The sequence below is a fragment of the Diabrotica virgifera genome, chromosome 5, assembly GCF_917563875.1.
Source record: "Diabrotica virgifera virgifera chromosome 5, PGI_DIABVI_V3a".
Lineage (NCBI taxonomy): Eukaryota > Metazoa > Arthropoda > Insecta > Coleoptera > Chrysomelidae > Diabrotica > Diabrotica virgifera.
In genome coordinates this window covers 137,684,889-137,707,311 of record NC_065447.1, presented here as the reverse complement: position 1 = coordinate 137,707,311, position 22,423 = coordinate 137,684,889, and the positions used below count along the sequence as shown (strand labels likewise).

The 22,423-nt window shown below is 35.5% G+C and overlaps 2 protein-coding genes across 5 annotated transcripts in view; both read right to left on the bottom strand.

Moving 5' to 3' along the window:
• Nucleotides 1–22,423, bottom strand: part of LOC114337662 (DNA polymerase epsilon subunit 2) — a 151,834-nt gene that overhangs the window by 37,238 nt on the left and 92,173 nt on the right. The window lies entirely within an intron of this gene.
• On the bottom strand, nucleotides 18,113–22,338 carry LOC114337664 (uncharacterized). Of its 4 annotated transcripts, none has more exons than XM_050650366.1 (7): nucleotides 21,943–22,133; nucleotides 21,744–21,889; nucleotides 21,621–21,689; nucleotides 21,486–21,518; nucleotides 21,333–21,430; nucleotides 21,105–21,278; nucleotides 18,113–18,348 (listed from the first exon to the last, which is right to left on the bottom strand). In XM_050650366.1, exons 2-5 carry the CDS (start codon nucleotides 21,835–21,837, stop codon nucleotides 21,360–21,362), a joined length of 267 nt encoding a protein of 88 aa, XP_050506323.1. In that variant the 5' UTR covers nucleotides 21,838–21,889; nucleotides 21,943–22,133; the 3' UTR covers nucleotides 18,113–18,348; nucleotides 21,105–21,278; nucleotides 21,333–21,359. The 4 variants fall into 4 exon arrangements, with proteins under 4 accessions (XP_050506323.1, XP_050506321.1, XP_050506322.1 ...); XM_050650364.1 differs by lacking the exon at nucleotides 21,744–21,889 and adding an exon at nucleotides 22,201–22,338 and having other exon boundaries at nucleotides 18,199–18,348; nucleotides 21,994–22,139; XM_050650365.1 differs by lacking the exon at nucleotides 21,943–22,133 and adding an exon at nucleotides 22,201–22,325 and having other exon boundaries at nucleotides 18,201–18,348; nucleotides 21,342–21,430.

Genomic DNA, 22,423 nt, shown 5'->3' with positions numbered 1-22,423 from the left:
ATATTATAGAAATAGAATTTGGTTTGTGTTACTAAAATATACAATTTTGATATGTACAATTGTTTTGATTAAATGCATATTTTTCGAGGTATTCTCAAAAAACCCTCTAAAAAAGTCGATTTTTTCGTCGAAAAACTGTTATTTTCAAGCTCGAATAACTCGAAAAATATTAGTTTTACGAAGAAAATGTAAAAAACATTTTTTTCTTAGAATCACTTTTTTCATCGAACTGCATGGTTAAAATGTAATAAAATATTCCCACCCCCGAGATGGGGTGGCAACCAGCCCCAAGGTTTTACCGTATGATAGCGGCATGATAGATAAAATGATCCTTGGACTATTCGCTACCTTCTGTGAAAATTTCAAGTAAATCCATGCTGGACGAAAAAATTGCGAGCCAAAATACTTCATTTCCTCAATCGACTATTGGGGCCGACCGACCGGCTCTGTCCCGTCATACAGCTGACCGACCATAATAACTTTTATTTATATTTAATTTAGAATGTGTGTACTGATTTTTAGCCTTAGTAAATGGAAATAATTACCTTCGTAGAAAAGCAACTTTGATACCCCCTCAGTAACCCCTGTTCTACGTTTCGCTTGACCGACCGCAGTATGTTTCTCTACACACTCACAGTAATCAACTGTGAAAAATCTAGCTTTAGTAAATTCAAATAGATTTTTCAGCGCTGCTTCTTGGTCTATTGGTCACGTATCAATCAAAATGCTCGAACGCGTCATCGAGAATTGGAACTTTAGAATGGACCATCTTAACCGTAGTCACGGTCAACATTTGAAATAAATTATCTTTAATAAGTAATTGTAAAGAATGGTTCTTTTGTACGATAATAAAAATTTTCAAGTAAAATTTATGTTTTTCATTGTTTTTTCCTTTTGAAAAAAGTACCTCTAAATGTATCACCCTTTATATGGAAAGATAGTAAACAAACGGATAAAGCTAAAAATTGAAAACAGCAGAACAATAACAAAGTGGATTTCGAAAAGGAAGAAGCACACATGACCACATATTTGCATGGTCACTTATATTGATAAGATGCTTAAATGGAGATTATAGAAATGGGTTGTTATCTGGAGATTCTGGTTATCCCCACTGAAGCCATTTTTACCGCTTTATCCCTGTCTGTACCAGCGATATTCTTAAAGAATAAGGCTATAACATATTAAAAAAATCACTTAAATCGGACAACAGAGTTAAGGAAATTCGAGACATCAAAAATGTCCCATTTTTAAGGTGGTGTGTCAATTTCTTGGAGAAGTGTACTTCCATATTAAAACCAGATATGTAACAGAACTTGATATGTGTGGAAGAGAAGGTTTACTATTTTATCCAATGGAAGTGGCTGTAAAGTTGAAAATATTCAATTATTCTAACCTATAGAAGTATTCTAGCCAGTGGCGGATCTACGGAGAGGAAAAAACGGGAAATTCCCCCGGGAAATTAACAAGGTCCAAAATTAAAGAACAAAGTTGTTGAAACATAATAGTTATTTTTCTACAACTGTGTTAAAAATGCAATTTTTAGCACTCCATAGGAGCGTTAAAAATGCTGCTTTAAAGCACTAGTGCTTTAAAAATTTTAAGGCACTGCAGTTAAAAGTGAATTGTCAAATTGTGAAACGTCAAAATATTTATATTTCATTTATTAACATTAATATTAATAGTACAACTTGCGCAATTTGAAAAAGGTGGTTTAAAAGGTTTTTTTTAAATTTAATTTAAACTGTATTATTGCATTTTTAACACGTCTGTAGAAAAAAACTTTTAAAATTTGTTAGAATATACAACAATAAAAATAGATGTTATTCTATAGTTGTTATGATTTACGTATTGACAGTATAGGCAGTTTTGATTTAATGTCAAGAAAAATATAAAAATGGAATGTCAGTCAAGTTCAAGTAAAAGTTTTTGTAGGTATTATCCTGTAATTGAGAATGAATAAATTATAATTGTTGATATATAAGACGTTTGTAGAAAAAATATTGTATGGTATACGTATGTGAATTGCAGAATTCGCTTCGCTCATTCTGCAAACCTTCACATGCGTGCCTTAAAATTGTACTTTTAACACTTATATCATAATAATTTAAAAATGCAATATTACAGTTTAAATTAAATTTTAAAAAACCTTTAATACATTGCCCGAAAACTGCTGCCGGTGCAGCGAACATCACCAACAACATCCGAAGATATTGTGGCCTCAACTTCGACTGCAAATTCAGTTATTTCTACTCATTCCGCCTTAACCATGGAAAATGGTAAAACTGCAGTGCAAGACATTCATTTTTCAAATTGCACTATTAATATTAATGTTAATAAATGAAATTATATAAATATTTAGACGTTTGCTTTCAAAATTTGACATTCACTTTTAACTGTAAGTGCTTTAAAGTGACATTTTTAAGGCTCCTATGGAGTGCTAAAAATTGCATTTTTAACACGTTTGTAGAAAAAAATATTTTAGCTGACATGAAACTTTATTAATGCATATAAGTTATTGTTTGTCTTTTATATAATTTGGGTTTATCTTTTTTATGTCTTTTGGTTGGTGTTTCATTGGAAGTGCCCCCCCCCCCCCCACTAAGGCAAATTTCCCCTCCCAAGGCAAATGTCTAGATTAGATCCGCCACCGTCTATAACATAGCGAGAAATTAAAATGAAGACAATTTTAAAGATGAATTGCTAAACTTATTATTAAACTTCCTGAAGTTGAAGATGCTTGATATATAATAATAATTTTGTGTCACGGAAAAATGGAAACGTCAGAAGACCCATTTAGTCTAGGCGCCACATAGAGGTCAAGAGGCTTTTCCAATTCTGATGGGTCCACCAATTTTTTTTTAAATTAGAACTCGAGCAGAGGTGTAACCAGGATGATCCTAAGGGGGGGTTACAACTACTTGATGGTCTCTGGGGGTATGAAATAGTAATGGTGTTAAACGTATAGAGCTCAAAGTACATCCAAATGGGGAAGGGGGTTATAACCCCCAACCCCTCGGTTACGCCTAACTCGAGATGTAAAATTAGTGCAAAATGGTTGTATAATAAGTATTTTTTGAAGCTTTTTCGATTGTAACTCGGCTTCTACGCATGCAAATGAGCTTTACAAAGTCTCATTTTAAAGCTTAGTTTATATACTTAAAACAGAATTTGTTAAATTACTTTATCTTTATTTATATTAAAATTGTAACCGTTAGAAGTTGAACTTTTTTAAAAGTTGTAAACTAGTTATTTATTTAATAACATTAAACATAAACATTTTTATATTTGAGTTAACAGTAATAATAGAACTCAAAAGGAGCATTTTGAGCTTTGGAAAATGTTCCTAGATTTATTTTTGGATAAGATATCGATATGTTAATAGCGTGCTCTGATGCTCGCAGCAAAAAGATACGCTACGCGCGATTCAAATTATAGTTAATTATATAGGCTATTGATTATGTATTTTAGAAAGGGACTACAACTTAACGGGGTTTTATTATTTTATATAGTCAATGGACCTTTAAATATGAAAAAACCGCGGAGTGCTACCATTTAAAGGGGTGCGTTTTTGAGAAAGGGTGAATTAATCCCTAGGCACAGGGCGAATTAGGGTGAGTTCTATGCACGTTTGTTACAATCACGTCTACAGAAAAATTGTTTCAGGTAAAATTTACCATCGAAATATCACATTTTAACGTCAAAAATATTTTTTTTTACAAAATTATATTCAAAAGAAAAGCAAGAAAAAAACACGAAAGATGGCAATTTTATTTCTTGCCCCATAACTTTTTTCCTCTGGGATATACAGTATGTCCCTGTAAGTTGTATCCATATGGAAAACTTTTTTATTATTAATTTTACGAAAAAAAGTTATTCTTTATAAAAAGCTCTGCATAGTCCAAAACCTAAGACTTAACCAACAAATATCAAATTTTTTCAATATTATACGAGGTATGTCAAAAAGTTTGAATTTCACTCAAGAGTAAAGTAGCTTTATTTTTCACAATATTGAAAATTGCTATTATGAAAAGTTGTTTGGAATTAAAAACTGTATTATAGTATGCAATTACATCCTTCTAATTGAAATTTTTTTTTGAAAAATTATGGATAACTAACATTATTTTAACTTATTTTAATTCAGGTAACTCTTTTATTATTAATTTTACGAAAAAAAGTGATTCTTAATAAAAAGTTCTGCTTGTTCTAAAATCTAAAATACAACCATCTTGTGTCAAATTTTATCAATTTTATACGAGGTACGTCAAAAAATATGAATTTCGCTAAAGAGTAAAATACGTTTATTTTTCACAATATCGAAAATTGTTATTATGAAAAGTTATTTAGAATTAAAAACTATGTTTTAGTATGTAATTACATCCTTCTAATTGAAATATTCTGAACAATAAAGGTACTTTACTCTTGATCCAAATTGATCTTTTTTGACATATCTCGTATAAAATTGATAAAATTTGATATAAGATGGTTGTATTTTAAGTTTTAGACCATCCAGAACTTTTTATTAAGAATCACTTTTTTCGTAAAATTAATAACAAAAGAGTTACCAGAATTGAAATAACTGAAAAAATAATGAGTTATCCATAATTTAAAAAAAAAAAACATTTTTTTCAATTAGAAGGATGTAATTGCATATAAGAATATAGTTTTTAATTCCAAAAAACTTTTCATAATAGCAATTTCCAATATTACGAAAAATAAAGCTACTTTACTCTTGAGTGACATTCAAAGTTTTTGACATACCTCGTATAATATTCAAAAAATTTGATATTTGATGGTTAAATTTTAGGTTTTGGACCATGCAGAGCGTTTTATAAAGAATAACTTTTTTTCGTAAAATTAATAATAAAAAAGTTTTCCATATGGATACAACTTACAGGGACATACTGTATATAGGCATTTTTTCATGGAAAAAAACTTCCATCGTTCCTCTTTGAAATAACGTTTGGTAGAAGTCTCTATAATTTATAGTTTCCAAAATATGATTTTTCAAAGTTCGTCACTCACAGCGATTTTGGGCCATTTTCCTTGTTACTTCGCAAACATTGTTCTGTAACTTTTTTCTACGCATTTCTAGGTATATACAATGTTACATTTAATAGGAAGAAAAGTCAATCACCTTTAAAATGGTCTATTGCAGAAGGCTGTATATCTATTTTTAAGCAAGATATGGTTTTTAAAAGTTTTATACTTTTAATGATTTTTGATATATTTTAAGATTATTTTTAAATTTTTCATTATAACTTTTTTTATTGTATATTTAGGTATATACATTGTCCAATAAAAAAGAAAGCTTATTTTCTTTACTTTAAAATGGTGTATTGTAAAAAAAAAACTACGACTATTTTTAAACAAGATATGCTTTTTCAAAGTGTAACATATACACATGCAATAGGTCCCACTAAGTTGGAATCATATGAAAAACATTTTTATTATTAACTTTCTGAAAAAAAAAATATTTTTTATAAAATGCTCTGCGTAGTCTAAAACCTAAGATGCAATCATCAGATATAAAATATTATCAATAGTGTACGAGGTATGTTAAAAATATGAATTTCAGTGTTATTAAGAAACATTATTTGGAATTAAAAATTATGCTATAAAATGCAATTATATTCTTCTAATTAAAAAAAAATAAATTTTTTTAAATTGTTCCTCAAATTACGGATACCCTTGGATATCCTACGTATATCTTGTTTAAAAATAGTCCTAGAATTTTTGCAATACACAATTTTAAAGTAAAAAAAAATAATCTTATTTTTTTATTCCACAATGTATATACCTTATGTCCTTTCTAGTTGAAAACAACATTTTATCACAAAATCAGTTCGGCTTTTTAAATAATAAATGTACCACTGATGTCATGTTTTCTGTACTACATGACGTTTACCAAGCACTCAACAATAATCTTCACACTGCCACCGTTTTTTGTGACTACGCCAAAGCTTTTGATTGTGTAAATCACGACATTTTGATAAAAAAACTAAATTTCTACGGAATTCGAGGTATTTCTTTGAATTGGCTCCAATCTTACTTGGATGATAGGAAACAATTGGTTAGAGCAAATGATACAGACTCTAGTCTCAAAAACATTGTATGTGGGGTACCTCAAGGTTCAGTACTGGGTCCTCTACTTTTCCTTATCTTTATTAATGACATCACTAGTTTAAAAATCGATGGAAAAATATTTCTTTTTGTTGATGATACCAGCATCACTTGGAGCAACTCTAATATTGCAACTCTTCATGCCACTATAACTTCTGATCTACTTACAATAAAAACCTGGTCAGACTCTAATTTGCTCTCGTTTAACGTAGATAAAACAGTGGCATTATCTTCAACCCTTACCACTTAATAACAGCCAGATCAGTACCGTTGATTCTGTAAAATTTCTCGGAATTTTTTTAGACAGCAACCTTAAGTGGTCCCTTTATATTGATTTGTTAAGGAAGAAATTATCTTCAGCTTGCTATGCTATAAGATCTGTTTCGAAGGAACTCAATTTAGCATCTTCCAAAATGACATATTTTTCTTTGTTCGAGTCGCATCTTCGATATGGTCTTCCTTTTTGGGGTTCTGGTACAGCTGCCCAATCCGATGTTATTTTCAAATTACAAAAAAGAGCAATACGATATATGTTTGGCCTCAGAAGAATAACACATTGCAGAAGCTACTTCAAAGATCTTTTGACGTCTATTTACCGACCCCATCCTCTGAGTTAGTAAAGAAATCCATATTATATTCCGCAAAAAAACTGTATAACATCTCCCTCTACAACTTAAAGCTGCAACATCTTTCTCCAAATTCCGTAAAATGACAAAAGCCTACCTATCTGAAAGACCATATTATTCAGTAGAAGAATTTCTTAATCAATAACTAAGAAGTTACTGTAAGTACCCTTTGTACGAGTAGTATATTTTTTTTACCTATGTTTGGGTGGCATATGCAGCAGCCTAACTTTTTACCAGATTAGTTATTAAGGTAGACTATGCAATTTGCAATTTATTTAAAATTTTAAATTTTGCAATTGATTGTTTCTGTTATCCAGATTTAGCCATACGGCTCACACTCACTCTAAGGGGAAAATTGACTCATCCCAGATACCTACGGTATCAAAAGGATTGAGCTCTGGTGGGACTCTTTCCGTGTTATCGTGTTTCTGTTTATTATTCTCATCCAGATTTAGCCATACGGCTCACACTCCCTCTGAGGGGAAAATTGACTCATCCCAGATACCTACGGTATCAAAAGGATTGAGCCCTGGTGGGACTCTTTCCGTGTTATCGAGCCCTAGGTGACTTGGAATGCAGGTGTATCTCCCAAAAATTTTCGTACACTTCTGGCCTTCGCAAGTAGTACAGCTTTCTGCATGGTCTTATAAAGATGTTCATTGAGACCCAGCTTTTTTATGCTTTCGAGGAGGGTCTTCGGAATGACTCCAGTAGTAGACATAACAATAGGTATCGTCTGGGTACTTTGCATTCTCCATTGTCTCCGTATTTGGATTTCCAGATCTCTATACTTGGCGATCTTTTCAGTAAATTTACTACGTAGATTATTGTTGTTAGGTATCGCCACATCAATTAGTGTTGTTTGTCTTGTTAATTTATTAACTAGTACGAGATCTGATCTATTATGTGCCACTGTTTGGTCTGTGAGCACAGTGCGGTCCCAGTATAGCTTGTAGTTGCCATCCTCAAGCATACTCTCAGGAACGTATTGATAATATGGGAGATGGTCCGTTTGGAGTAGTCCCAGCTTGTTAGCTATCTCTTGATGAAGGATTTTTCCCATTGCGTCATGCCGTTCCTTGTATTCAGTTGCAGCAAATGCCTGGCAGCCACCTGTAATATGTTGGATGGTTTCTTGGGCTTGACATCCATATCGGCATCTGTCGTTTTGAACCTGAGGGTCTTTGACGATATATTTCAGGTAATTTCTGGTTGGTATAACCTGATCCTGAATGGCCAGTAATGAAGCCTCCGTTTCAGGGAACATCTTTCCTGATGTCAACCAATAGTTTGACGCTGTATTGTCGACATAGTCTTGGCTGACCTCATTGGGATGTCGCCCGTGCAGAGGTTTACCCATCCAGGTGCGCAGTTTTTCGTCCTTAGTAAAGTGGTTTATGCGCATTTCTGGTTCCCTCAGTTTGATCGGTGTTGTGCCATCTACTGCGCAAATTGCGCGGTGTAGAGTAGATGTCTCAGCCTGCATCTGAAAATAAGTTTTTAAATTAGCAATCTGTTTATCTAATTGCTCACCTATATCCTCAAGTCCTCTTCCTCCTAAATACCGGGGTAATGTCGTTCGTTCTACTGCACTTTTAGGGTGGTGTTTTTGTGCCTTTGTGAGGTGTGTTCGTACTTTTCGCTGAAGATTTTCTATATCCGTTTTTGTCCACTTAACAATACCAAATGAATAGCTAAGCGCGGAACAAGCGTAGGTGTTTAGTGACTTAAACAAATTTTTACTGTTAAGCTGTGAACGAAGCAGCTGTTTTACCCTTCTTATAAACTCAGTAGTTATCTCAGTTTTCATTTGCTTATGGTCAATTTTCCGCGCCTGCTTTACTCCAAGATATTTGTACATATCGTTATCGCCCATGGCCTCGATGTTCTGGCCATTTTGCATATCGAATCCACCGGGCTGTACCTTTCCTCTGACTATATTCAAAACACGGCACTTGTCTAGACCGAACTGCATACTAATATCATTTGAGAATGTTTCTACAGTTTTTAGCATATCTTCTAGGTGCTGAGTAGAAGCCATTAATTTCAAATCATCCATATACAACAGATGATTGAGCTTCGCTACCACAGTATTATTGCTTTTAATGCTAAAACCTAAGTCAGTGGAGTTTAATAGCTGGGAGAGGGGGTTCAAAGCTAAACAGAACCACAATGGACTCAACGAGTCTCCTTGAAACAGGCCCCGGTTGATTGTGATATTTTCGGTTTCGATATTGTTTTCACCAGGTATTTGGAGGTGAATTTTAGTCTTCCAATCTCTCATTATATGCCTTAAAAAGGTCACTATGTTATCACCGACTTTGTATATTTTCAATATATCTATTAGCCATTCATGCAGTACTGAATCAAAGGCCTTTTTATAGTCAATAAAAGCAGTAAAAAGGTTCCTTTTTTTAGTGAATGCCTGGTTAAAAATGACTCGAGTCGATGATAAGCTGTTCTTTGCAACCCATGGAACCCTTAGCGCATCCTTTCTGTTGAGGCTCTATGATATTGTTTAGAGCACAGTGTTGGTAGATACGCCGGGTTACACAGGATGTGACCAATTCATACAAAGTTGGAAGACAAGTAATTGGGCGGTACTTAAATGGATCTTGGGTGTTATTTTGATCCTTGGGTATTAAATAAGTAGTTCCCTGAGTTAGAAATGATGGTAATTCCTGCGGATTAGAAATAACATGATTAATTAATGCTGATAAGCACTCATGAATACTCCAAAACTTCTTAAGCCAGAAGTTCTGAACTCCGTCTGGTCCAGGAGATTTCCAGTTATGAAGCTCTTTGATGACATTTGAGACTTCTTTAATCGTGAATGGTTCGTAGTTAGCAGTGACGTAGTGGTGACAGTTGTGCGTCGTATCTTCTATCCAGCCAGCATTGTTGTTAAAAGCAGCAGGTGTAGAAAGATGATTTCCCCAAAACTCATGAATTTCTTCTTGGCTTGGGTAAGACTTGTCGACACTTTCTACGGTGGAATTGAGTTTTCGGTAAAACGCCTTCTCAGAGTTCTCAAAAAGTGCATTGTCACATTTTCGGTTGTTACTGACTTTATACCTTCTTAATTGTCCTGAATAGACGGAGAGTTTTTGTTTTAATGTATCCAGACACTGTTGGGCTGTGTTATTTTCTGGATCGTATCTCGAGTGTCTTGCAGTGCTCCGCATTATTTCTTCAGCTCTCTTAATGACTTTTCTACTTGTTGCACCTCTTATATATTCTGTGACTTGACCAATATCCTTACGCAGTAATTCAATTTTTCCGAGTAGTCTTTTTTCCCAGGGTGCAATTCTGTTACCAGTCCTTCCGTTATTAGTACCCCGTCGTGTTCTGATCTTAACGCCCATTACATTGGCAATTGGCAATTATTCTCATAAACTCCAGATTTAGCCATACGGCTCACACTCCCTCTAAGGGGAAAATTAACTCATCCCAGATACCTATGGTATCAAAAGGATTGAGCTCTGGTGGGACTCTTTCCGTGTTATCGAGCCCTAGGTGACTTGGTATGCTGGAGTATCTCCCAGAAATTTTCGTATCTGGCCGTCTGCGGCCAGATGTGTACGAAAATTCTCATTTTTATGATTATTATTATTATGTTTTGTGTTATATTGACGATTTATGTAATTTTAGTAAATAATTGTATTGTTATTGTTTTGTGACTTTTCATAAGCTTTGTCGATAAAATTGTACAATTTTTCATGACAATAAAGCATATTTCTAATTCTAATTCTAAAATGTAGAAGAAAAAAGCCATAAAGAGAAATTAAAAGAATAATCATAAAAAATATAAAAAATCATTAAAAGTATAAAAACTTGAAAAAGCATAACTTGCTTGCACAACCTTATACAATAGACCAGTTTAAAGGTAGTTGACTTTTCTTTCTACTAACTGTACCATTGTATATACCTGGAAATCCGTTAAAAAAAGTTACAGAACAATGTTTGCGAAATAATGGGGAAAATGGCTCAAAAATGCTGTGAGCAGCGAACGTTTAAAAATCCTATTTCGGAAAATGTAAATCCTAGATACTTCTACCAAACGCCGTCTTAAAGAGGAGGGATGTTTATTCTAGTTATTTTTCGCTGAAGCAATGCCTATACTTATATCCCTGTGGAAAAAAGTTATGGGGCAAAAAACAAAATTGCTTTCTTTCGTGTTTTTTTCTTGCTTTTCTTTTGAATATATTTTTGTAAAAAAAAATATTTTTTACTTTAAAATGTGATATTTTGGTAGTAAATTTAACCTGGAACAATTTTCCTGTAGACGTGTTTGTACCACAAGTGCATAGAACTCACCCTAATTTACCCTGTGGCTAGGGACTAATTCACCCTTTCTCAAAAACGCACATATTTAAATGGTAGTACTTCACGGTTTTTTCAAATTCAGATTCCCGTTAACGTTGTAGTTCCTTTTGGCTCTCTTATTTTGAACATAATCAATCCGTTATCTTCATTTTTGAAGATCCTAATACAACATTTATTATATTTACTTTTTCTTCGATTTTTTACTTATCTATTAAAGAATGGAAGATAAAAGACTAGCGGAAGAATTCTTGGTAAGGATTCTAAATATCTCGCAAAATAGTCAGCAACATAGCGATCCTAGAACGATTCCAGTCAAAGCCATTAAGAATTATAGCGACTGGCCCTTTGTTTATTTCAAACAAGGTCCTTTACAGTGATTTAAAAATCCCTACAGTGAAACAAGTGATCGCTCAGTGTAGTGATAAATATCTAAAGCGTCTTGAAGTGCACTCCAACAATCTTGTAATCGGTATTCTTAGTGTTGCCATGACCATAATAGTGATCGGAATCTGCACATGCTCCTCTGTAAGTTCGCAGGTCTGTTATTGATATTGTGACACTATTTAGTCCGCTCACGAATTGGCCTATTTCTTCCCGAAGCTTCTCGGCGTTACGAGACAATACCATTCCTATCCACGGCGTTCGAGACGACCACTGCCGAAGTATATATAGAACCGAGATTCGAGCACAGGCCAGTCATTTCATTCATCGAAGCGCGTCGCGTAATTTAATGTATTCGAATCGTATGTGTTGAAATGTATTATAGTTATAAGAATTATTATGTTTAGTTAATTAAATCATAAATTTGAGTTTGTAAATAAATTAGATGTGTTAGTTGGTGTTATTTGTAATTATTAAATAAATAAACGAGGTAAATAAAATAAGTAAGTCTTCCTTTATTTAAATTAAAATTAGTGCCTAAAAATATAAATAAATAAAATAGTAGAGTCAACCGCGTAAAAAGACAATTACATCACAGTGGTGCAGAAGTGAGGATACTTGAAATAAATAAATTCAACGTAAATTTTCGGTTTAAATAGAGTGTGGAACCTTTAAAAATAAATAAAATATAAATCGTAATAAATAAAGTGTGTGATCATGTCTACCTTGTGTAAGCTAAAAATTGCAGACCTGAGACTTGAATTGGAAGAAAGGGATCTGAGTTCTACTGGAAAAAAGGCTGATCTGGTCGAACGTCTAAAGAACGCTCTTCAGGAAGAGGGTAAAGATCCAGAAACCTATTTGTTTGAAGACAAGCATGCTGCTGTGATCTCGTCGATTTCGAAGGTTTCGACAGACATTACATCGCTAGAGAACAAAGTTTCGACAGACATTACATCGTTAGAGAGCAAAGTTTCTAGTGAAATCTCCCAAGTTTCGACAGACATTACATCGCTGGAGAACAAAGTTTCAACAGAGATCACATCGTTAGAGAAAAAGGTTTCTAGTGAAATTTCCCAAGTTTCCTCGGATGTTTTGAAAGTTTCGACAGACATTGCATCGTTAGAGAAGAAAGTTTCGGGTGATATTTCATCCCTTGACAGCAAAATGACTAACGAGATCTCTAGGGTCACTTCGGATTTTGACGACAAGATATCGTCCATAAAATCTACTTCTGAAGAAAAGATCAAGGAAATAGAAAAGAAAATGGAGGAAACGGAAAAAGTAGACAAAGGGATGGAACCCATCTTAACAGACATTAAAGATGATGAAACGAAATACAAATTGGAGCCACGGTCTATAGTTGAAGGGAGTGTAGGTCATGCTCGTGTTAAGGTGCCAAATTTCGACGGAAAGTCATCATGGAACAACTACATGAAACAGTTCGAATCGGCGGCCAGAGCGAACGGATGGTCCGAAAAAGAAAAAGCTGTAAACCTCACTATTGCTCTTCGAGGCGACGCTTTGGATGTCCTCCAGACCATAGCCGTAGAGGAGACAGATGACTTCGAGCAGCTGAAAAAGAGACTGAATATGCGATACGGGCACGAACATTTAGAGCATGTCTATCAGTCGCAGTTTAAAAATCGAAGACAAAAGAAAGATGAAGCTCTTCAAGAATACGAGGTCGATATTGCCAGGTTGGTACGATATGCATATCCAACAGCTCCCGAAGACATGATGGAAAAGTTGGCTGTTCAAACATTTATTGATGGCCTTCGTGATCATGAAATACAAAGAACACTGCGATTAGCTCGTCACAAGACGCTGGTCGATGTCTTATCTGCCGCTTTCGAATACGAATCAGCTACCCAGGCCTCTGGTGGGTACAGTAAACTGAGGACTGTGAAAGAGGAACAGGATGAGGACAAACTTGACCAGCTTGTTAATATGATGAAAGACATTGCATCCAGGAAAACGAAGACCATAAGGTGCTGGAACTGTGGTGAAATGGGACACGTACGGAGTTCGTGTAAGTACCCTAGGTACAATAACAATCAAGAGACTCACCAGCAGGAAAACTAGAACGGGTCGGCCTTAGGGGGCAGCTTCGACCCGCAACTTTTCCAAAGACCCTCTCATACTAATAGCTTCTTTGAAATGTCGTGAAGATAGTGTATATGTGGATGGAGAAATAAATGGTAAAAAGTATACATTGTTGGTGGATACCGGAGTGACCAGGACCATTATGCGACCGTCAGTTTTAAACAGCCGTAAGAAACTCTTACCAACGAGGTTGCGACTGCGGACTGCCACAGGTGAAAATGCCAACATCCACGGAGATATCCAGATACAATTAGGGATTGGAGCAGAAAAGTTCGTCCATACTGTCATAGTTGCAGACATCGAAGAAGATGTTATATTAGGAATGGACGTAATGAATTTGCATGGATTTCAATTGGATTTTAAGAACAGGGTAATCAAAGTTGGCAACGAGGAGGTATTTCTTCATCCACATGATGACAGCATTGTGCTAGCAGCCATTAAAGAAGATACAGTTGTGCCTGCGAGGAGTGAAACGATCATCGTAGCGCGGCTACAGGGAATTGTAGAAGAAGGAACACCTGTTATGATGGGGCCATGGAACCACGACGAGGAGGTTGGCCGAGGAATCATAATTGGAAAGGAATTGGTTACTTCTGCTAAAGAAATTCCCGTGAGATTGATTAATGTCAATGACTACCCGGTGACCATCAAGAAGGAGACAAAAGTAGGAACTTGTGTACCCGTGGCGTCCATAATCCGTCAGACAACAACATCAGATAATTCCAACGACAAGTTCGACCAAATGGTTGCAGTTGCAGGCCAATCTCTAAATCAAGTGGAGAAAAGGAAATTAAGGGAATTTCTTCGGCAATATCGTGACATATTCGTACCGAAAGGAGGAAAGACAGGAAGAACGACAGTTGTCAAACATAAAATTGACACTGGTACCGCTAGGCCAATTCGTCAAACCGCTCGACGATTACCACAGGCGAAGAGAGAGGAAGCTGAAAGGATTGTTCAAGAAATGAAGAAAGACGAGCCCATGGGTCTCTCCGGTGGTCCTGGTCAAGAAGAAAGATGGAACTACGAGGTTCTGTTTGGACTACCGTTTGTTGAACAATGTTACCAAGAAAGATAGTTATCCTCTGCCTCGGATCGACGACACGTTGGACACATTGGCTGGAAGTAAATTGTTTTCTACGTTGGACTTGAAGTCTGGATATTGGCAGGTAGAAATGGATCCAGTGGACAAAGAGAAGACGGCCTTTACGACAGGATCTGGATTATGGGAATTCAACGTTATGCCGTTTGGACTCTGTCACGCTCCTGCGACATTTGAGAGGCTTATGGAAAATGTGTTGAGAGGGTTATCTTGGAAAACGTGCCTGGTGTATTTAGACGACATAATCGTTTTGGGAGAGACGTTTGAAGACCACCTGAAGAATTTAGAAGACGTTTTTAATCGACTTAAAGCTGCCCAGTTAATGTTAAATCCCAAGAAATGCCAGTTATTTCAAAGTAAAGTCAATTATTTAGGTCATATAGTCAGCAAAGAAGGAGTGGCCGTGGATAAAGGAAAAATCGATTCAATTAAGGAATGGCCTGAACCAACTGATAAACATCAAGTGAGAAGTTTTCTGGGACTATGTACATACTACCGGAGATTCATTAAGAAGTTTGCAGATATTGCTAAGCCATTAACGCGACTTACAGAGGAAGCAAGGGATTATTGCTGGGATGGAGACTGCCAAACGGCCTTTGAAACTTTGAAGAGGCATTTAATTACAGCGCCAATATTAGGGTATCCACTGCCAGAAGGAGAGTTCATCTTAGATACGGATGCAAGTAATGTGGGCATTGGAGGAGTGCTGTCGCAGATTCAAGGAGGACAGGAACGAGTCCTTGGTTATTTTAGTAAAGTGCTTTCAAAACCTGAACGAAATTATTGCGTCACGAGAAGAGAACTTCTACCAATATCTCTACGGAAGGAAGTTTCTAATCCGAACCGACCATGCCGCCCTTAAATGGTTAATGCAGTTTAAGAATCCAGAGGGTCAGATAGCCAGATGGATTGAACGACTTCAAGAATATGATTTCAAGATCGAGCATCGGGCCGGAGTTAGCCACAGGAACGCTGATTCTCTATCTAGAAGACCGTGTCCAGCAGAATGTTCCCATTGCAACAAAACAGAGTCAAAGGAAGCAGCAGTACTAAGAACAACAGTGGTCAACGACGAGTGGACGCCTACCAAGATCAAGGAAGAACAAGAAAAAGATCCAGTTTTACGGAAGATTCGAAAATGGAAAGAAGAAAATCGTCGACCATCTTGGCAAGAAATATCAAGCCTAGGCTCAGTAGTTAAGACGTATTGGGCCCAGTGGGACTCATTTATCTTGGAAGACAGCTTGCTTAAACGAGTAATAGAAAATGATGATGGTTCAGTGAGGAGAACGCAGTTGGTGATTCCAAAGAGCAGAGTAGCCGAAGTACTTCGTCAGTTACACGACAGTCCATCAGGAGGGCATTTTGGTGTAAAGAAGACCCTTCAGAGAATTCGGGAACGATTTTATTGGATGAATAGTTCCGACGATGTGAAGGACAGGTGTAAGAAATGTACTACCTGTGCTACAAGTAACGGACCCTACCGGAAAAGGAAGGCTCCGATGAGACAGTACAATGTTGGAAGTCAGTTTGAAAGAATAGCTTTGGATATTGCCGGGCCATTTCCAGAAAGTGACAGTGGATGCAAATACATGTTGGTGGTAATGGATTACTTCACGAAATGGGTTGAGATCTACGCAATTCCAGACCAGAAGGCCGCCACTATTGCAGATGTGTTAATCAAAGACTGCATCAGCCGATTCGGAGTGCCTCTGGAGATCCATAGTGACCAAGGAAGGAACTTTGAGAGCGATCTATTTCAGGGAATTTGTGATAGACTAGGCATGAAGAAGACAAGAACTACGGCCTATCAACGGGCCAAACACCAGCAAAAGTCCTATTTGGACGTGAGATGCGTCTACCCTGTGATCTAGAGTTTGGATGTCGACCTGGAGAAGATGTTGCTGGTGAGGATTACGTGAATGAATTACGAAGAAGAATGGACGATATACATGAGTTGGTCCATTCTAATCTTCAGATCGCTAGCGACCGAATGAAGAAACGATACGATACCCAAGCCGAGAGGGGATGTTTCAAGGAGAACGACAAAGTCTGGCTTTATAATCCAAAGAAGCGAACAGGTTGTTCTCCCAAGTTACAGCAGTTCTGGGAAGGTCCGTACCTCATTGTCAAGAAAATTAATGACGTTATCTACCGAATAAGCAAGATTCCTAGGGGAAAGCCGATGATAGTCCACCATAACCGGTTGGCGCCGTACGAGGGAGACCACGACGTAGATGAAGAAGTGGAAGTAAACCAAGTTCGAGAGATGCCTGACCTCACGTTTGAGGAGTTCATGGGGGCCTATGGAGGTACCGGTAAAGCGAGACATGGTGTTACCAATGAAGAAAAGCGAGATCTACTCACACTTCCCGATGACTATTCCCTGGCCCATACCATCCCGGCCAGTATCAAAGACGCACGAGGGTTGGCATCCGCCTTCCGAAGGAAGTTTGGTCGAGTTGCAGAACTTCAATGCCAACTGCCAGCTCCTGGCAAAGCATTGAAACTCCAAGATGCATCACGTTACCTATTCTATCTGGTAACAAAAGACACTGTCCATGACCAACCTACCTACCAAGATGTATGGGATGCATTAATTCAATTGAGAGAGCACGTGTTGGAGTCCGACGTGCAAAAGTTAGCCATGCCAAAGTTAGAATGCCGCCAATTAGACTGGAGAGTTATCCGAAATATGGTAGAAGAAATTTTTAAAGACACCGAGGTCCGGGTGTTAGTCTGTTGCAATCCGCATAGTTACTGGTGCGGAGCGAAGACCGTCCCCTGCCACTTTTATACAACTGGGAGTTGTAAAAGAGGGTCCAGTTGCAGATACCAGCATCCAGTTCCAGTCCCGACAAGGTTCCAGGAGGAACCATCTTTTAAGGAGGGGGCAATGTGACACTATTTAGTCCGCTCACGAATTGGCCTATTTCTTCCCGAAGCTTCTCGGCGTTACGAGACAATACCATTCCTATCCACGGCGTTCGAGACGACCGCTGCCGAAGTATATATAGAACCGAGATTCGAGCACAGGCCAGTCATTTCATTCATCGAAGCGCGTCGCGTAATTTAATGTATTCGAATCGTATGTGTTGAAATGTATTATAGTTATCAGAATTATTATGTTTAGTTAATTAAATCATAAATTTGAGTTTGTAAATAAATTAGATGTGTTAGTTGGTGTTATTTGTAATTATTAAATAAATAAGCGATGTAAATAAAATAATATAAGTAAGTCTTCCTTTATTTAAATTAAAATTAGTGCCTAAAAATATAAATAAATAAAATAGTAGAGTCAACCGCGTAAAAAGACAATTACATCACAATATTCTTTTGATTATTTATGATATGATTGATATTTCTTATACAAAAACTAATATTTTATTATTGCTGTATAATGGATTTAATGGAATTAATTAACAAAGTGTTACTAGTAAGTCATTTATTTATGAAAATTAAAGATATCAAAAACATGAATAGAAATTTGAATTTATAAAAAACAATTTAATTTTTATTATTTTTCTTATTTAAAGTTTGAATTTTAGATTTTATTACAGGCACCGTCCTTTTAATTTTTGATGTACCAATGAAGTCCCTAATCTGCCTGTTTGACGGATATCCATTTTGATTTATAAATTGTTGAAAATGGGTTTCAAACAAGTTCTACTTCCTTTTTAGACCAAGCTGAAATAATATGACGTTAGTTTCAAGTCATTAAAGAAACGCCATTAAAAATGTGGCTTACTTTGTTTTTTAATACAATGTTTTTTATACAGGGTGTTTCATTAATAATTGTCCATATAGTAACTGGAGAAACCTTAGCAGAAAATACGAAGATTTAACCTAAAACACTTAAATAAAATGTGGTTCCCTACTGAGTTACAGGGTGTTTTATCTAAAAATTTAAAAATTATTTTTGCTCAGCATTTTAAAACTATTCAACGTATCCTTTTCATACCTGGCAAAAAGTGCGACTACTATACACTCTACTAAATTATGATAAACAAACGGTTCTAGCTACTACCAGAGGCGTACGACAGGGGATAGTGAATGGTTGGCCCTTCTCAAATTCTACGCCACTGGAGGAATCACTATTCTAGTGCCATTTTTAGATCCTCCAATACCTTCTACGTAAATAATATACTCCCCATTGGTAACGATAAAGTCATTAGTTTTCGAGATATTTGAAGTTAAATATGAAACGACACGGTTATTTTGATTAATGTATTGTGTCGCTTCATTTTTAATTTCAAATATCTCGAAAACTAATCATTTTATCGTTCCGAATGAAGAGAATATTATTTACATAAAAAGTATTGGAAAATCAAAAAAATACACTAAAATAGCAATTTCGTCAGTGGCGTAGAATTTGGGAAGGGTCAACCAGCCACTATCCCCTGTCGTACGCCTCTGGTAGTAGCTAGAAACGTTTATTTATCTTAATTTAGTAGGGTGTACAGTACCTACACTTTCCGCCAAGTATGATAAGGATACGCCAAATAGTCTTAAAGTACTGGGTACAAATAAGTTTTAAATTTTAATCATATGAATCATATCATAAATTAATCAAAATAACTGTGCCCTTTCATATTTAACTTCAAATATCTCGAAAACTAATGACTTTATCGTTACCAATGAAGAGTATATTATTTACGTAAAAAGTATTGGAGAATCTAAAAATGATACTAAAATAGTAATTTCTCCAGTGGCGTAGAATTGAGAAGGGTCAACCATTCACTATCCCCCGTCGTACGCCTCTGGTAGTAACTAGAAACGTTTGTTTATCATAATTTAGTAGGGTGTATAGTAGTCGCACTTTCTGCCAAGTATGAAAAGGATACGTCGAATAGTTTTAAAATGAGGAGCAAAAATAATTTTTACATTTTTAGATAAAACACCCTGTAACTCAGTAAGGAACCACATTTTATTTAAGTGTTTTAGGTTAAATCTTCGTATTTTGTGTATCTTGTGCTAAGGTTTCTCCAGTTACTATATGGACAATTATTAATGAAACACCCTGTATACAGTGTATACAGTGCGTATTTGTATAATACATAGATTTATAATACTCTAGATTGCGCCTTACGATCTTAAAATGGGTGACGGTTGCGACAGAGATAAATGAGCCTATTTGGTCGGTAGTCTCTTTCTAATTCAAGGGGAGTATCGACGACGTCACTATCCTACTCGGTCGTCGAGTATTTTAGATGGTTTGACAGTTCGAGCGGATGGCGACGAGAACTGGTCGTTTGTCTTCGGACGTGGATAATCCTGGTTCGAATCCCATACCAATCTTTACTTTTTTTATTTTTAATTTAATCAATATTGCGTTTATTAGATATTATTACATCTCTAAAATAAATCTATGCAAAGAAATATATAACAAATAAGAAAAACTGTGTAGGTACCTATAGATTTTTAAAACTATAAAAGCCAATGTTATTTTTTTAATAAGTTAATGGTAGAATAGTACCTATAAAGTAATTAAAAATATTCGTAAAAGATTACCAATAATTAATATCAACATAATGTAATACCATCGATTTATTAATTGAATCGGTCATTTCAAAAACAACACGAGTCACATATTCCTAATTTTACAGAAGAGCAAAGAAAACTTAACTATATAGTCGAAAGATGGATGAAATGGATGACATCAAAATTCAGAGTTATATTGTAGTTTTGTTCCTAATGTTTTTACTGGACTGGTGTCTTTTTTGCACACAACGTTTATCTTAAAGGAGTCTATTCCTCTCAAAAAGTTAGTTTCTCAAAATTGTGGACTTTGCTGTTTTTGAAATGACCGATTCAATTATAAGTAATTAGACATTATTTTTATTTATGAAACTATCGTTACAATTTTTTAAAAAAGTAGAAGCAAAACAAATAATATTCATATCATTCGAATGAGGACGAATTTATATAAATAACGAATGACTTTTATTTTACTATGCAGTTCACAAATATGTATTCCAATATTAACTTACTATACATAGGTACATTTATTATCTGCTAGATTTACTTGGGTCCATTTTTCAGATGTAAAAATATCTAATAAACGCAATATTGAGTAAATAAAAATAAAAAAGGTAAAGTTGGTATGGGATTCGAACCACGATTATCCACGTCCGAAGACCAAAGACCATTTCTCGTCACCACCCGCTCCAACTGTCAACACATATTACTCGATAAAGTGGGATAGTCACGTCGTCGATATTCCCCTTAAATTAAAAAGAGACTACCGACCAAATAGGCTCATTTATCTCTGTCGCAACCGTCACCCATTTTAAGATCGGAGGACGCAATCTAGAGTATTATATATCTATGGTATAATAATAGAAAATATAGTTCGCTCGCAACTAAGTAATAGTATATTGTGCAAGAAGTGCAGAAAGATAATTTCTTAGCATGTGCCGCAATTCAAACGAGTGAGAAATTACCTTTCTGCAGGTGTTTTTTACATACTATAGTTTTTCTACAACCACACTTGTGCTAAAAAAATCTTCTAAATTCGTATGTATATGTTCCATTTTATCTTTGCCCATGCGTCATGATTCATTTTCATGTTCTGTATAATGGTTTATCATTTTCAACGCTATCTCTTATATCTGAATCTGAAAATTAAAAATATTAGGATTTAACTAAATAAACAAAATTACACCATATACCATACTGACCATACACCATACACCATATTACACCTCTGTGTTGAGGAATCCACGTTTTGTACATTTTGATGTGCTAGGCTGATTAAGTTCATCGGGATCTAAATAAGTATGCTTGCTCATTTAAATTGTAAGTTCAGTAAACTAATAGCTTACCTATTGCTTGTAAATTACCTGAGGTGTTGGCATCTGTAAAATATTGTTTATTGTAATACAAGTGTAAGTAACATAGCATAGTAATATCAACGAATATAGACTCCCATGCTGTTTAGAAACCATGCCAATGCTTACCTTCGTTTCCAACATTAATTGGGACTAACATTGCTTGCTCTTCGACATTTAAGCTAATATCTTCTTCATCTGTGGAAATAAAAAAAGTTACTTTTCTGACTGTGACCCTATTAGCGTGCTTACTTTTATCATCATCCTCTTCTGGATAATCCAGGTCAATGTCAATCTCTGTTAAAGATTTTACCTTATATGAAAGTGGTACTGATCCTTTCTCCATTAATAATAACAGTTTGGAAACTTTAGCTGTTTGATATATATCTACTGACAACCTACAAAATCATTTTTAAGTATATTTTTTACATTAATGAAAGTTTTTCCTTACTCGTAGCATTTCTCGTGGGTATTTTGGGTACGACCCTATTAGCGTGCTTACTTTTATCATCATCCTCTTCTGGATAATCCAGGTCAATGTCAATCTCTGCTAAAGATTTTACCTTATATGAAAGTGGTACTGATCCCTTCTCCATTAATAATAACAGTTTGGAAACTCTATCTGTTTGATATATATCTACTGACAACCTACAAAATCATTTTTAAGTATATTTTTTTATTTTTTACATTAATGAAAGTTTTTCCTTACTCGTAGCATTCCTCGTGGGTATTTTGGGTACGGCCCATAAAATTTGAAAATTGCTTTTCTTCGTCTTTTGTCAAATTCAGAATTTGCATCACCGTGGCTATATGTTTCCGTAGCTTATTGCTAGAAATTGCTTCCGGATTTGCGACCTGTATTTTTTTTTGTCAGCATTAAAATGGCAACATCTCCTTTTCCCCATTTGATGGCACTCCCAGGAGTTGCAAAC

Excerpts from the sequence above, each read along its gene's own strand:
- LOC114337664 (XM_050650364.1), bottom strand. The coding sequence starts at position 22,289 with ATGCAAATTCTGAATTTGACAAAAGACGAAGAAAAGCAATTTTCAAAT. Across the intron at positions 22,140-22,200 it reads ACCCACGAGGAATGCTACGA|GTTGTCAGTAGATATATATC; the intron begins GTAAGGAAAAAC and ends ATGATTTTGTAG. Across the intron at positions 21,519-21,620 it reads AATTAATGTTGGAAACGAAG|ATGCCAACACCTCAGGTAAT; the intron begins GTAAGCATTGGC and ends AATATTTTACAG.